This window comes from Crotalus tigris, unplaced genomic scaffold (genome assembly GCF_016545835.1).
Source record: "Crotalus tigris isolate CLP2741 ecotype Arizona unplaced genomic scaffold, ASM1654583v1 scf7180000024464.508515016:1373766, whole genome shotgun sequence".
In the NCBI taxonomy this organism is placed as follows: Eukaryota; Metazoa; Chordata; class Lepidosauria; order Squamata; family Viperidae; genus Crotalus; species Crotalus tigris.
The window spans coordinates 463,632-478,651 of record NW_024100635.1 but is presented as its reverse complement, the minus strand read 5'-3'; the positions used below and the strand labels follow the sequence as shown (position 1 = coordinate 478,651).

General features: G+C 39.7%; 1 protein-coding gene across 9 annotated transcripts in view; it reads right to left on the bottom strand.

Moving 5' to 3' along the window:
- The window catches only part of VWC2L (von Willebrand factor C domain containing 2 like), a 127,858-nt gene that overhangs the window by 100,602 nt on the left and 12,236 nt on the right, over positions 1-15,020 (bottom strand). For all 9 annotated transcript variants that reach the window (XR_005555423.1, XR_005555424.1, XR_005555426.1 and 6 more), the window contains exon 3: positions 937-1,066. Coding sequence is in view for 5 of the 9 variants with exons in the window: in XM_039332830.1 (XP_039188764.1) it covers positions 937-1,066 (130 nt within the window). In the remaining 4 variants the exon portion in view is untranslated. The remainder of the gene's footprint in view (positions 1-936; positions 1,067-15,020) is intronic.

Here is a 15,020-nt window from a genome sequence, read left to right as displayed (position 1 = left end):
TTAAAATATCTTTAGGAACAGGATTTTTAGTAACCCGACTATTCAACTGGAGTTGTAATAGCTAGGAAAGCCCCAAATTTCTGAAGTTCTGTTGAGCAACAGACTGCTTCCTATGTCAGGGCAACTTTGCTCTAAGCTTATGTGACATGACATTTAACAAAGCCAAAATGTGATATAATTCTTTTAATGAAGCCCTGCTTAGGGTATAGCTTCAAGCTGCAATAGTGATTGCATCACTGGTTTTCATAAGCAGCCCTATGGAATACAGTTTGGCTTTGTTTCTCCTTCCGCTAATATACAGACTTTTATCCTGCTGTGATGGTAAGGTAATTAAAGGATTAAGTACACTTGGAAAAGCAATTTTCCCAATATGTTTGATAGATGTCAAGAAGGGGTAAAAGGAAGGAGTTGCGCTCCTTCAGGTTTCGGGGAATATTATTGGTTATAGCTGAGGTCAACTGGTGTCACTGCAACATTTGGAATATATATCAATGGAATGACATATGAAATATTAATTTTTGATTAATCCAGTTATGATATAAACCTGTGAGTGCTTATCACCCCTTTAGTCTTTTCAGATTATAATTCTACCAACTAAAAATAGTTATTTAGCTATGGAAAATAATAATTTAAAAATCATATTCTCATAGAGTTTAGGCTGTCTCAGCTAAATTTTAAGGGATTGCTTGTCTATGTCATGAATTGTGATTTGTTTCTATTACAGTTACTAGTCCAGTTTTCCAATCCCCAAATCCATAAACCTTATAGGTACCAGACCTCTTGGTGCATATTCCAATAAAGAAGTTTGCCCATCATACACATACTCTTTGTGAGTCTACAAACAATAGTCTTTCCTAATGAAGCTAAGTTTCTAAGTGTTGTCAAAACCTTAAAAAATTTGAATGATGTATTTCTTTGCATGTATTGAAAGCTTACCATTTTTGCAGACTGGACAACACTGTTCTGGCTCATAGACTGGGTTGACACATTCAGGGACGGCACAATCTGCTACAACACAGTGAACTTCATTGCTGGGCTCACAACGGCACCATTCACATGGCGAGGGCTGGGAACAAAGCTCAAATTAGCCCATTTCAACCCTTCTGATAGTTCAGTAAATAAAGATATTCTAATCTTGAGTTATACATTTCATTTTACTTATTCATTGCACATACAGTATTTGGATAATACAGTGTATGTATACTGTATAATGTTATAACTTGGCCTTCATTTTATACATAATTGTTTGGGGTTTAACACTTATTAAAGATTCTCATAAGGCTCCATAGCAATCTTTGTCCCTGCTGCTTTTTGTGATCATGGAAGCTTCTGACTTGTTAAAAGTCTAACAGCTCACATTATGTGGGACCAAACTTGCTTTTACTGTGTGTGTTTTAACACCTGAGGGCTACATTACTCTTCTACCAGCATTCCCATGCAACTAGCAGGAATGTCTTGCTGCTCCCAGCTAGAGATGACAATGAGTTTCAAAACTAATAGTCCCAGATACATCTATGAATTTATCAAATCCTTCTATGTTTGTGGCCATCAGCACATCTTTCAGGAATTAATTTCACTGGCTAATTGTGTACTGTATGAAGAAGTACTTTGGCCTGCACAAAATATTTGAAGGAAAATTTTGGACCTAGCATTCTGAGAGAGGAAGCAAAACGTCTTTCCATTCACTTTCTTCACACCATACACTTTGATCATGTCCCTACAGATAGTCTAAGATGATATACTGAGTCCACAGGATCTACTTCAAGGATCTCTGTAATTCTGTAAATAACCCCCCATCTCTGATCATTCCAAGGGCACATGGAACTGCAGACTCGAAGCTCTCATCCTACAACGCAGAAAGGCATATTATCTTTTATTTTTCATTGGAATTATGCTTTTATAAGTGCAGAGAGAATGCTGCTTTTGCCAAAATCAGTGCAAGGCTTTCAAAGAACAGTTTTAAAAAATGGAAATTGCAAACTTTTCAATGAAAAAGAATGAAGGTTTTAAGCTGTGTGTTGTTTATTATTTATTAATTAAAACTTTTAAAGAAAGTATCATAAAACATTTCTTAGAAACCTGTGCTGCAGTTATCCAAATATATTTTTTCAAAAACTTGGTTTTTTAAAGTCCCCATAACTTTGATGACATCCAGAACACAATTCTAATTAATTAATTTCTTTTGAAAAATGGGTTTAATTTAGCATCCATGAATCTGAACACTGTAAAGGGGGTATCCTTTAGAGCAGCATGTCAAACTGTTGGCCTGCTGGCTGGATGCGTCACGCTGAAACCGTGCCCATCCCATTGCTGGCAATGGGGAAAAAGTCACGATACATCGTGCGACATCAAGTGACGACATGAGTTTGACATGCCTGCTTTAGAGAATCCCAATGCATTTGATTTCTTTTATTATGATTGTGAAATCAATCAGTTTAACATTCCAGGAATACAAGATCATAAAGGGATAAATTCTTTATAACTTCATTGCTCTATCATATAGAAAGAAAAAGGGAAAAATGAACTATAATGGAAAGAAGTATTAAAAAGTGAGAGCAAAAAGCATAGCATTATATATATATGTAAAAAGTAGACCTCAGATTAAACCATAGTCTGATGGAAAATATTAGATTTTTCTCCATGTGGGTGTGATACAACCTACACTAAGTAAAGGAAACATATTTCATTACTCCACATTTTAAAAACGTGACATTAAAAAAAACCTATACTCACTGAAGTGTAAATCTATATTTTTCATATGTTGTTAAGTCTAAGATTTGAAGGGATAATAGTATTTCTGCTCATGAATATTAACAAAGAAGTAAAAAGGAAAGGAGAAATAAAGACAATGGGTTGACAGCAAAGGAATAAGAATGTCTATCTTCCTTATGTTAGAATTCAAATTCTATTCTCTTTCCTTTTTTGGGAAATGACAGCTTACACTGTATCTTTTGTTTGTGCATTTGTACAGGCTTCTGCTAACATGGATTTGGAATCACTTTGCAGTATATGTTTGTTCATACAGGTTTTAGAGTCTACTACAAGGCAGTTATTACTGCAATGGATTGTTGTAGCTATTGGAAGAAAACACCATTACACAAACAATTCTTTTGGGGGGAAATGATAACTGCTGCATCCAAAGCCCAGGGATATAATTTCCCTTCAAATTTTTTTCTTTTCCCTCACAGGTAAATCCCACTTTGTTTTATGGAAACTTGATGACACATGGATTCAAGATACACCAAGATACAATGTAATGTAATGTAATGTAATGTCTTCCTTAAAAAACTAGAGGAAATTATGTATGGCAGATTTGCCTCAGGAACATTAAGGATTTTTCTAAAAGAATGGATAGAAATCTTTGTATTTCATAGTATAGCAGCCAACATAATTACTTTGCTTTACTTTGAAATAAAAAGCAGGGATTACTATCTGAATTCCCTTGAATAAAAACATTCAAACAAGTCTCCAAATTGCACTAGGTAATTCATACAATTAATTTAAAGGAATGCTTTCCAAAATAATAAACCCTGGAACTAAATATCTCAATATTTGAAAGAGTGGCTTTGTTCTGTTTACTGATTGCTAATTGTTTATTTCCAAACACCAAGCCTCAACTTTTCCTTTTGACAATGCTTGGCTAATCATTATTCTTCTATGTCAGCACTCAGGAGAAGACATATTTTTCATTACAAATTCTGAATGGTTTTGCAAACTAATCCTGATTTCTTGTAAGCAAAAAGACTTGCAATTAAATTCAGAAATGCTCTCAGTTTCTCATGAATTGATTCCCCAAATCCTCATGTCAACCCTAAAATTAGCTGCAGTATTTAAAGCTTCTCCAACTTTTTCTCACTATTAGCAGTTTGCAATCCTTATTTTCACTTAGTTTCCATGTAACCTTTGCAGTTCAGATAAATATTTGTTCTCCTTATATTAAAAGGAAATTCTATGTGTTTAGCTTACCCAATTGTCATTCCATCTTCATGGAGCTTCATCTATTTGTTTTTGGTTTTAAGCACTAATAAGGAAGTAATATGCTGGTTTATGACTATGTCCCTCAAATATTTTAAGTTATTCATTGTTTTATAATGCAAAGGGATTGGCTTATTTGCCTGTCCCATAGGATCTGCTTTTCACCCTCATATAACAATTTTTGAAAATATCAGGAGATGTACCAGCCCTTTCCAGTAAGGGCTATGATCTAGTGGTTATATATTGCAGGTAGAAAAGCATCAAGGGAAACAATGACACCGAATGATTTGCTCTGAGTAAATGAGACATGACAGATATGGGGTTTTTTGGTTCTGCAGTATGATATCTGAAAATAACCCAGAAGAGAAAAATGTTTTTTTATGACATTGAAAGCAATTGTCAAGAAGAAAGAAAATCATACCATTCTAACTTTTGAGGAACTTTTTAAATCTCAAAGATCAGTTTTGATTTTTGTCTTTTGTTTTTTGGAAACACACTATATTTCTCCTATTATATTCGGGGGTGCGATTTTGTGGGCTATATGTACTATTGATTGTATCTTAGAAAGTATCTCTATTGAATGTGTGTTCTGAATAGGCAAAGAGCAGAAAGAACTTTTAGGTAAACAGGGCAGGTACCCTTGTCCTCCATATTCCTGTCTAAAGAAAGAGCACAAAAAGTTTGATACCAGGAAAAGAATGGTAGGAATAAACCCTGAAGGATGACATACACATACTCCCTTACTTGCACCAAGCTGGATTTTCAGATTCTGTAGTAGTAGTGTAGATATATGTACACTGGTTTGATCTAACTGCTGATCCTTGAAGATTCTGCTATTAGCTAGTAATTTGGTATAGGGCAGGGTGTCAAACTGCTGGCCCATGGGCCGGATGCATCATAGCAAAACTGCACCCCCCCCAATTGCCGGCAATGGGAAAAAAGACGCAATATGTTGCGACACGTCACATGACGTTGAAAGTTTGATACGCCTGGTATTGGGGATCATGAAGCAGGCTACTAATGGTTTTCAAGATTTCCTACCACTGACTTGGTTCCCATTATACAACTTACAGTGTTAAGGTGCTGCCAGTTGACTGAGAGAGCCATCAAAATTCATTTCTCATTGAGCATTGAATAGTGCATAACCCAATATAATTAATTATGGAGTCTAAGCATAGGGTATTTTTATCTGTGGCTCAAAAGCTGATATGATTTCATAGTAACCCTCTGACAGATGAATTCTAATTCATACCATCAGCTTGAATGATTGTGATTCTTCAGATCAAATTGCTTATTGAAGACTGATTTCAGATGTGAATTAGATTTTGATTGATTTGATTGTATTGCAGTAACCAATGAATGACCAGTTTAAGGCACCAAGCTAGAAACCAGCTTGGGCCAGCCACTCTCTATTAGCTCTAGAAAAAAGCAAGAGAAACCATTTCCAAAAATCTTGCCAAGAAAACTACAACGGGACTAATCTAGGTAGTTGCCAGGAGTCAAGTCTGGTGTAAAAGCACAAAACAAACAAAACCCCCTACACATTTAATGAATGAAAGCTCTAGAAAACTGGGCACCAAGAAGTGAAATTATAACTCAATAAGAAGAGGTATCATGGGAATAAGCCCAATGCACATGCCAATTCAATGCAGTTTTATCTTTGGTTTCTACCAGAAGGCATTCTATAATATAAAATCATATCATATAAATAAAACCCTGCCTTAAACCAAATTTTAAATGAAAGACAATGCAATGGATCTATCGGGTGCATTTACAACAGAATTTACAAGAAGAATAAGATAGTCATGGACTATGGACTAATAGTGTTGTAATTTTCAAAATATGTGCTATGTATATATTCATACCCACTGAAAATACAAAGTATACCTGTACTAAATGTAAACCAATTGAAAGACTTGAGGAAAAAATTAAGGGTATAGAGGAAGAAGCAAAGGGTCTAAAGAAAAGTCTAGCCACTCTGAGACTCAAACAACAAAATGAGAAACCCCAAATTAAGGAAAAAGACTGTAAACAAACTGAACACAATAAGGAACAATTAACTACCAGAAAAAATGAATCTTTAAGATTCATGTACAGAATGTTAGAAATTATAGAACTTTTTTTTTTAAAGCAAACCACCACTAGTCCAGCTGTTACATGGGATGCTACTACTCACTGCTTTTAGGAGGATGATAAGGTTCTTTTGAAAACTGACCCTTGGGATGTGTGTGTGTGTGTGTACATGTCAATTAATTAAGAATCCGTATTGTAAAATTTGAGCAGCTCACCATGACTGGGTAGCCTCAATGCCAAGCAGTTTTAGGATGTTTGCTTAACACTTTTAGTAGAGCACTTTCTAAGGGGAAAGCAAATTGGGGATCGCCTACCCATTTGTGGGGAGAGATAATATCTTATCATTCCTTTAATTTTTTCGCTTGCTAAGGCATATTAAATAGATTTAGGTTTAAGACTGTCATAGATTTGGGAACAAAGAAATCTGTTTATTCTCTTTATTCCATACATGCCATTCCTAAAAATGGTCTACAGTGTTGGGGGCAAAACCAAACAATATGTCTTCCCAATTCAATATGTTCCCTCAATACATTCCTAAAAGAAAAGAGAATTCTTTTAATTGTGATTTTTGAGATAGTTGTTTATCACTTAATCACCGGGTCATACTTGATAATCCAAATGTTATAGGAAATTTTGTCATCTGATTTGCTGAAGTAAAAATACCTAATATCTATAGTATTCCAGCAATCTACTTCAGATTCTCCCTGATCTATGAAGAAGATGCAATTTGCCTGGAAATATTTGTTCATGTCAATTCTACGCTAGTTTCTCCTAATCAGTTTACATGGTGCTTACATGTTGTTGACTTTCACATTTGCTTTAGAGTTTTCCAAAACATCAGTGCAACTAGTCAATCTCCTTTCTCCTCCCTATTAAGGACAAGATTATCCTTCAACTACTTTATCAGTTCTCCAGGATTTTCCCAAAAAGAATGGAGAGAGGGTCAGTCAGGCTATCAAATACAGTACATTAGAGTTCTGAATTTAAAATATGCTGCAGATTTTAAAAAGACCAATTACCAATGATACATTTTATCCTTGAAAACAAAATGGATTATAATGTTTGCTATATGTTACTGGCTGCTTATAGTCTGAAATTATCTGGGAAAATAAACACTTACATGAAAAGCATTATACTTATAGCACAAACATTTGTTAATACAATTGATTAAAACCTTTTAATAGAGACTTAGCAAGGAAGCAGATGTTTGATATTTCTAAAACAAATGATCTCATAATTAATTGGTCATTAGTGTTTGACAAGGTTATTAAGACAGCTATGAAAAAAACAGGGATGTTTGTGTAAACATACAAATCAGAATGTGTCTATCATTCTTAGCTGCACTTGAAAATAAACTGCATCCCTTGAAAAATTCTATCTCAAGTAGGCTGCCATTCATCAGATCTGTTTAATATTGCACATTCATATTTGGGTAACTTTATGGCAGAAAGTTCAGTTAAAATTTCTCAACCTAAGCACTGAAATACTTGCCTTATGCCAGCTGTCTATATAAGATGACAGGAGTCATTTTTCTGATAAGCTTCACCACTACAGTTCTGGTTAGAATGTAGAACTAGAGCTTACCTTTCTGACTCGATCAGCAAATAGGTATGAATAAGAAAGAATGCTAACAAAAAAATTGAATACCATTATTATTACCAATGGAATCATGATGTGGCTAATTACAAATTCATTCTAATTAGTTTAACTTTAATCTCATTATTGACAACTCAAACTTTAGGACTGGGGAAAAATATGCCGTTAAAAGAGTCCTGTTTTAAAACAAAAGCTGAGATCAAACAACCCTATTCATCCTGCTGACTAATTTTGCAAAAATGCTTAATCTTGCTGGGAAAAGTAGGGCCGATTCCCCACTTATGGGAGATGTGGTGAGTACTGAGCCTGGTAGGTGCTGCTTTCCTGTGGCAAGTCCTGGTCCTCTGGAATAGCTTCCCACTGAAAGTGTCAACACTGCTAATATTGGATATTCTTGCTTTGACAAAATATGCAGAACTGTCTGATATTTTTAGAGTTAACTTAGATGATGCTGGGAGGGGAGGAGAAAGAATGTGTGTAGGGAGTAAACAAGATAAGGAATAGCAGGCTACAGAACGGAAGTGAACCTTTGCCCTTCGGGCTGATTGGAGAACATGATTTATGACTGCAAAATAGAGGAGGGGAATAGGCTGGAATGTTATGGGCAGGGGAGGAGAATTCAGATCTTGGCATCCCTCCATGCTCTGCTGACACTCTGTTAAACAAAATAAATACTTTTTAGGAAAAAAATGCCTGGAAGTTCTTTGAAGTGTTTTATTAGTCGGAACCATGACATCATGCCAAGATCTCCTTTCTTTTCAAATTACCTAGGGTCCTGAACTCCAGCTGCTGTCTCTAGACTTGGGAGAAACTGGCAAAGATTCAGGAGAAGATTTCAGAAATGGAGAAAGGGAAATTGCCTGAAGCAAACAGCCTGACATCAATTGCTCCCCCCCGAGCGACAGCCAAGATGCCAGGGGAGGAAGAGCTTTGGCAGCATACCTAGCTGGAGAAAAAACCCAAGTAGCTAGGAGAGCTTATCTGGTCATCAGGCTGGACCCAGCCCAGCGGAGACTCCAGATGCCTCAAGACTGCCTGGCCACCCTCAAAGGCAAAAGCAGACCGGTGGAGAGCTATCAGATCATCTGCCACTGAAGGTTCGGGTGAGTCACTGGAAAGATTTGAAAAGCTAGAGGTGAGAAGCAGAAATCAACTCCTGCAGAGAGGAGCCTACAGCCCCTCCATTGCAGATCAGACAGCCTTCCAGACCCTGTCTTCCCCTGCCAGGGACTCCAGCCCTGAAGAGAGAGGGAATCCCAGTCTGAGGCCTCTGCAGCAATGGGGAGTTTGGCATCCCCCACAGGTGGATGGTCAGCAGCCTCTGAGCTTGCCACAGCTAATACAAACCTTGCAACAGCTTGGGGTGGTGCAGGAGCCAGGAGATCAGCAGCTGGTGGGAGGATGACCACAGCAAGGAGATTGGTCACTGCCCCAGTATGTACAGCAACCACTGAGAGGTCTACAGCAGCAGGGGGTGTGGCCACAGCCCCTGAACGTGCAACCCCGGATATGAATCAGCAACCAGGATGGGGCCAGGAGCAACGGGGGGGGGGGCAATGAGCACAGTGGGGAGCCCAGCAGCCATTGAACCAGCAGCCAGGATGGGGCCAGCAGCAACCACCACATTAGGGGCCCCAACAGCCTATAATTGCACCATCTTTTAGATCAATCTTCGATGGGGACCTAGAGAAGCCGACTTTTTTCCTCAATCAAGTGAACCACTGGGCCTATCTCTACCCGGACCCAGGTGCCATGATCGATGTGATTGCATCCAGCCTAGAGGGAGAAGCATCCGAATGGCTGAACAATTTATATAATGAGTAAGCCCCCGAATTTGAGGACCCCTACTTTTTCCTCCTAGGGCTGACAGAAAGATTTGAGGACCCATCCATTGGCCTCAAAGCAGGAGAACAAATCCACAAAATAAAACAAGCTGGCAGGCCTGCCCTGGAGTACGAAGGGCAGGTCGAATAGAGGGGTGGCCTGAGCAATCCCTAATCCATCACTTCATTTAGACGACCACCTCTCAGGCCTGCATCTATTGAACAGTACTTGATCAGCTGCAAGAATGGTACCAGGCAGCGGTGAAGCTAGACTTCAGCTCACCTGCTATAAGAAGCCTCCCCCACCTGAATCCGAACCGGAGCCACAGCAACCCGAATGGCAATCACCCCCACAAAAACCTCCAACTATTGCGATGGCTGAAGGACCCAGGCCACCTGCAGGCCCATTAATCAAGTATTTCCAGTGCAGACAGGAAGGATATCAAGCAGAAACTGTCCAGTCCCCTACCCCCGACTACAGAGCAGACCTGAACCAGCGGCGAGAAGGAAACCTGCCCAGCGGCTAATGAGAGAGAAATCCAACCGGGTCATGCAGGAACACCCCACACAGGAGGACGCCAGGAGTCCGGGTGGACCTGCCCCTGCTCTATTCTCCTTTGACAGTGACGACGAAGGAGAAAACGACCCAATGGTGAGTCGACATGTCCTGCCTTTTTCACTGCCCGCCAGACTTATAATTCCTAAGTTGGGGGCACAAATAGACTTAAATGTGCTAATCGATTTTGGATGCTCCCAATGCATCATTAGCTTGCCAATTGCCATGAAATTGGGTATACGAGCAAAATTGCTCTCCAAGCCCGTGAGGTTTGAGCAAGCCAATGGCTCCCTGATGGGAGGGACTCTTGTCACACAATTAACTGAGCCCCCACGCCTAGAAATAGGTGAGCACTGGGAGTTTATTCACTTCCGGGTGGCTTCAAAAATGACTGAGGCTGTGATCCTAGGGCAGTGGTGGTGAACCTATGGCATGCATGCCAGAGGCGGTACTCAGAGCCCTCTCTGTTGGCACATGCGCCACCGCCACCAGCAGCAGGTGCATCAGGCCACCACTGCTGCCCGGAGCAGGAGCCCCGCCCAGCACAAAGGAGGCAAAGCAGCTGACTAGCAGGCTTGAGTAGAGGTGGTAGAGCAGAGGTCACCAACCATTGTTGATTGGTGGACTGGAAGAAAAGAGAGGGGGAAGCTTTTTACATGCATGCATGCATGCATGCACAGGGCTGCAAATGGGGCAGGGCTAGTGCCTGCGTGATACTCACTAGCCCTGCCCCGTTCTTGCATGGTACAGCACCTTGTATCTGCACCCCACAGCATTTATGCCAAATTGTCAAAATGTGAATTTCACCAGACCTGATTACATTACAGAATTTCCAATGAGGGTATTGAAATGGATCCAGCCAAGGTGAAAGCTATAATCGAATGGCAGCCCCCAAAGACTTGCAAACAGCTCCAGAGCTTTCTTTTGCCAAGATTGCCCTACCCCTTACAGAATTACTCAAAACAAGCAAAAGAGGAGGGAAGCCATGACCAGGCCAACCATTGGCATGGATGTCAAACAGCTTTTGAGAATTTAAAGAGACTATTTGCTGCTGAACTGGTCCTAAAGCACTCCTGCCCAGGGGAGCCCTCTGTAATTCAAGCCGACGCCAGCGATGTGGCAGATGGAGCTATATTACTGCAAAAGAACAAAAGTGGGGTCCTGCAATCCTGCGCCTACACCTCTGAAAAATTTACTGAAAGCGAGTGGAAATGGGCAATCTGGGAGAAAAAGGCCTTTGCAATTAGATGGGGGCTATTAAACTGGCAACACTATCTAGAAGGGAGCAAGGTGTCTTTTGAAGTATGGACAGATCACAAAAACCTAGAGGCACTGAAAACTCCCCGCAAATTGTCCCCAAAGCAAGTACAGTGGTCACAGTACTTTAACCATTTCAACTTTACTCTAAAGTACATACCGGGAGGAAAAAACTTCCTGGCTGATGCGCTATCAAGATTGCCCCAGTACAAAAGTGAATGCGAAGAGGTTAATGAGGCAATTATCTCCAGTCCACAAACTGCCACTCAACTCACACTTCGCAGAGTCCCTAATCCTGATGATCCTGGGGTAAAGAAAATAAAACAAGAGCTCCTCACCGATCAATGGTTCAAAGATAATCAAACCTCCCTAACGTGCAGGGATGGCTTGGGTTACAAAGGGGGGAAACTATATTTGCCTGAAGCCCTCTGTCTTAATGCTCTCAAACACAGCCATGATGTAAAACAGGCTGGACACTTTGGATATCTAAAAACGCTACATCTCATCCGCCAGCAATTATGGAGGTTGGGGCTGAAAAGGGATGTTGTAATCTATGTGCCACAATGAAAAGAATCCCAAGGAAAACCTCTGGTTTACTGCAGCTGGTGGCAGACCTTCTCAACCAAGGGAAAAAATAGCTATGGACTTTATAGTAGACCTACCTGAAGGTAGAGGAAATACTGTCATCTGGACTGTGATAGACCTGTTCTGGAAGCAGGCTCATTTCATTGCCTGCAAAGGACTCCCATCTGCCCAATGACTAAATTGTTCCTGAAACACATCTACCAGCTGCATGGTGCCCCTAAGTGAATAATTTCAGATAGAGGGGTGCAGTTCACAGTGAAATTTTGGAGGAGTTTTCTTAAATTAATTGGATCATCTCAAGGCTTATCATCTGCTTTTCATCCAGCTATCAGTGGGGCTTCAGAGTCCACTAACAAAATGGTGGAGCAATATCACAGATGCTACGTTTCCTACAAACAGACAAACTGGACTGACCTCCTCCCTTTCACCGAGGTGGCTTACAATAATTCTGTTCACAGCAGCACCGGCTACTCGCCTTTCAGAGTGGCCACAGGAAAAGAGTTCAGCCCAATACCTGAATACCCTCAGGTGCCCTCCACCTCCCAGACACTTGATCAGTGGGTCAATGGGTGGGAAGAAGTTTGGAGAAACACAAAAACTGTGTTAAAAAAGACTTCCAAGACATATAAAAAGCAGGCTGATAAAAAGAGGGCTCCCCAAAGGACATTCCAAGTTGGGGAAAAGGTTTATCTGTCAACTAAATATTTACATCTCAAATTGTCCAGCAAGAAATTGGGACCAAAATTCTTGGGGCTTTTTCCCGTCGTAAGGATCATCAACCCTGTCACAGTAGAAAAAACTCCCTAGGCTTTTAGGAAGGATTCACCGTCTTCCATTGCAGCTTGTTAAAACCTTGTCTGGGCTCCATTTTAAGACTTCCCCCTAAGAAGGCACCTGGGCCCCTCACAGTAGCAGGTCAGACTCACTATGAAGTGAGACGTATTCTTGACTCTAGAATTTTTAAAGGAAAATTGCAGTACCTAGTACAATGGAAGAGGTACTCATTGTCTGAAGCTACTTGGGTGAAATCTAGCAATGTGAAGGCTGACCAACTCATCAAAAAGTTTCATGAGAAAAACCCCAACAAACCAAGAGATAATCCCTGACATATGTTTTTGTTTACATACAGGAACTACCCTTTTTGTAAGGGGGGCTGGATGTCAACTCTGCTAATACTGGATATTCTTGCTTTGACAAAATATGCAGAACTGTCTGGTATGTTTAGAGTTAACTTAGATAATGCTGGGAGGGGAGGAGAAAGAATGTGTGTAGGGAGTAAACAAGATAAGGAATACACAGGCTACAGAACGGAAGTGAACCTTTGCCCTTTGGGCTGATTGGAGAACGTGATTTATGACTGCAAAATAGAGGAGGGGAATAGGCTGGAATGTTATGGGGAGGAGAGGAGAATTCAGATTTTGACATCCCTCCATGCTGTGCCGACAGTCTGTTACACAAAATAAAGACTTTTTAGGAAAACAATGCCTGGAAGTTCTTTGAAGTGTTTCATTAGTTGGAACCATGATAGAAAGTTATATTAGTCCAACTTTAGCCATCTTCCAAAAGCAATTGAAACTATACCTGAGAGCATTGGGGACGATACCCCTTTATGGATTGCCTGTTTCATTTCCCCCTCTATTGTTGGAGAAATGAAGCTGAATGGGGATATCAGATTAATAAAACAGCTCACTGAATAAGAAAAGAAAATCAGAATAGAGCTGGAAGGGACTTTAGAGATCTTCTAGTCCAACCCCCTGCTTAAGCAGGAGACCCTATACCATTACAGACAAGTGATTGTCCAGTCTTTTCTTAAAAATCTCCAGTGATGAAGCACCCACAACATTCTGATGGCACATCTGAAGCATATATGCTTATGACTACTAATGCTCTAGCAAATACTTCTATGAGGATTTATTGGGCTCTCCAACCTACCAAACTTTTTTTCTTCAAGATGTTTGAAAAATAGCTAAATGGGCCTATATCATACTTCAAAATCAAGAAGCAATCTGTGGCATCAACTTCATTTATGAATGCTTCTGGGGACCAGAAACATAGGAGTGAGATTGGATACTAAACAGTATGATCTGTGTGAGTGTATATTGAGACTCTATCTCTCCATGATACTACTGTTTGACTGTTTCAAACACATCCATGCTGGAGGCTCTTTTGTGAGGACACCCTAACAAGCTGTCAAAATTCCAAATGTGCCAATTGCCTATGTTTTAGCTGAAGGAATTCCAGTACAGTGATACCTTGGTATTCAACTGCTTTGAAATTCATTGAATTTGGTACTCAATGCATTTTGTAATCATTTTGTCGCAGTACTCATCATATGTTTGGTATTAAGTGCACAAACTAGAACTTGTGACTCACTACATTATTCCTTATAGGAGAAATTTGTTTGGTACTCATTGTTTTTGATACTCATTGCACCTCCTGGGACAAATTAACTATGAATGTATCATTGTAGGTCACAAAAATATTTTTCCCCGTTGAATACAGTTGTTTGATTCTTGCCAATCTCTGCTCAGTTAAATTGCTACTTAATTTTCCTTAGGTAAATAATTAAGCATAGACTGAGCATGGACTGAACTAATTTTTCAGTTTGTTCCTCATATTTGTAGAAAATTATTAGCTTACTCCATAGATTGGACAATCCTATTACAATATTTTAATTTATATTGCAGAATCTTGCTCTGAGCTGCCAAAACTATAAAATAAAAGGAGGTATTGTAAGTTCACAGTTGCCAGTTGGTGTGTAATTTGAAATTAATCATGCCATGCTAAAAACAGATCTTTGAAAAGTATAAAGTTTGTCCCTTTTTACTTGTTTTGTTATTGCCTAGAAACACCTGAGACTTATTGCTGGGCTTCTTGGAGCCAGCCCATCATGCAATGTCCCTCTACCTGACATATACTTTCTCCTCCCCCACTCCTCCAACCTAAATGACCAGAGGGTGCAGAGGTTGACCTCTCTATGAAAATCCAGAAGGATAGCACAAAGCAGCCCTCAAATATGTTCCAATGCAAGTGATAGGCTAAGGTAAGACTATAAGATACTTTTCTTCGGATTAGTTTATTTTGTAATCTATTTATAAGTAGATTCTTGTTCATAATTGGAATATTTTTACTGAAATATTTTTAATAAGCATGCA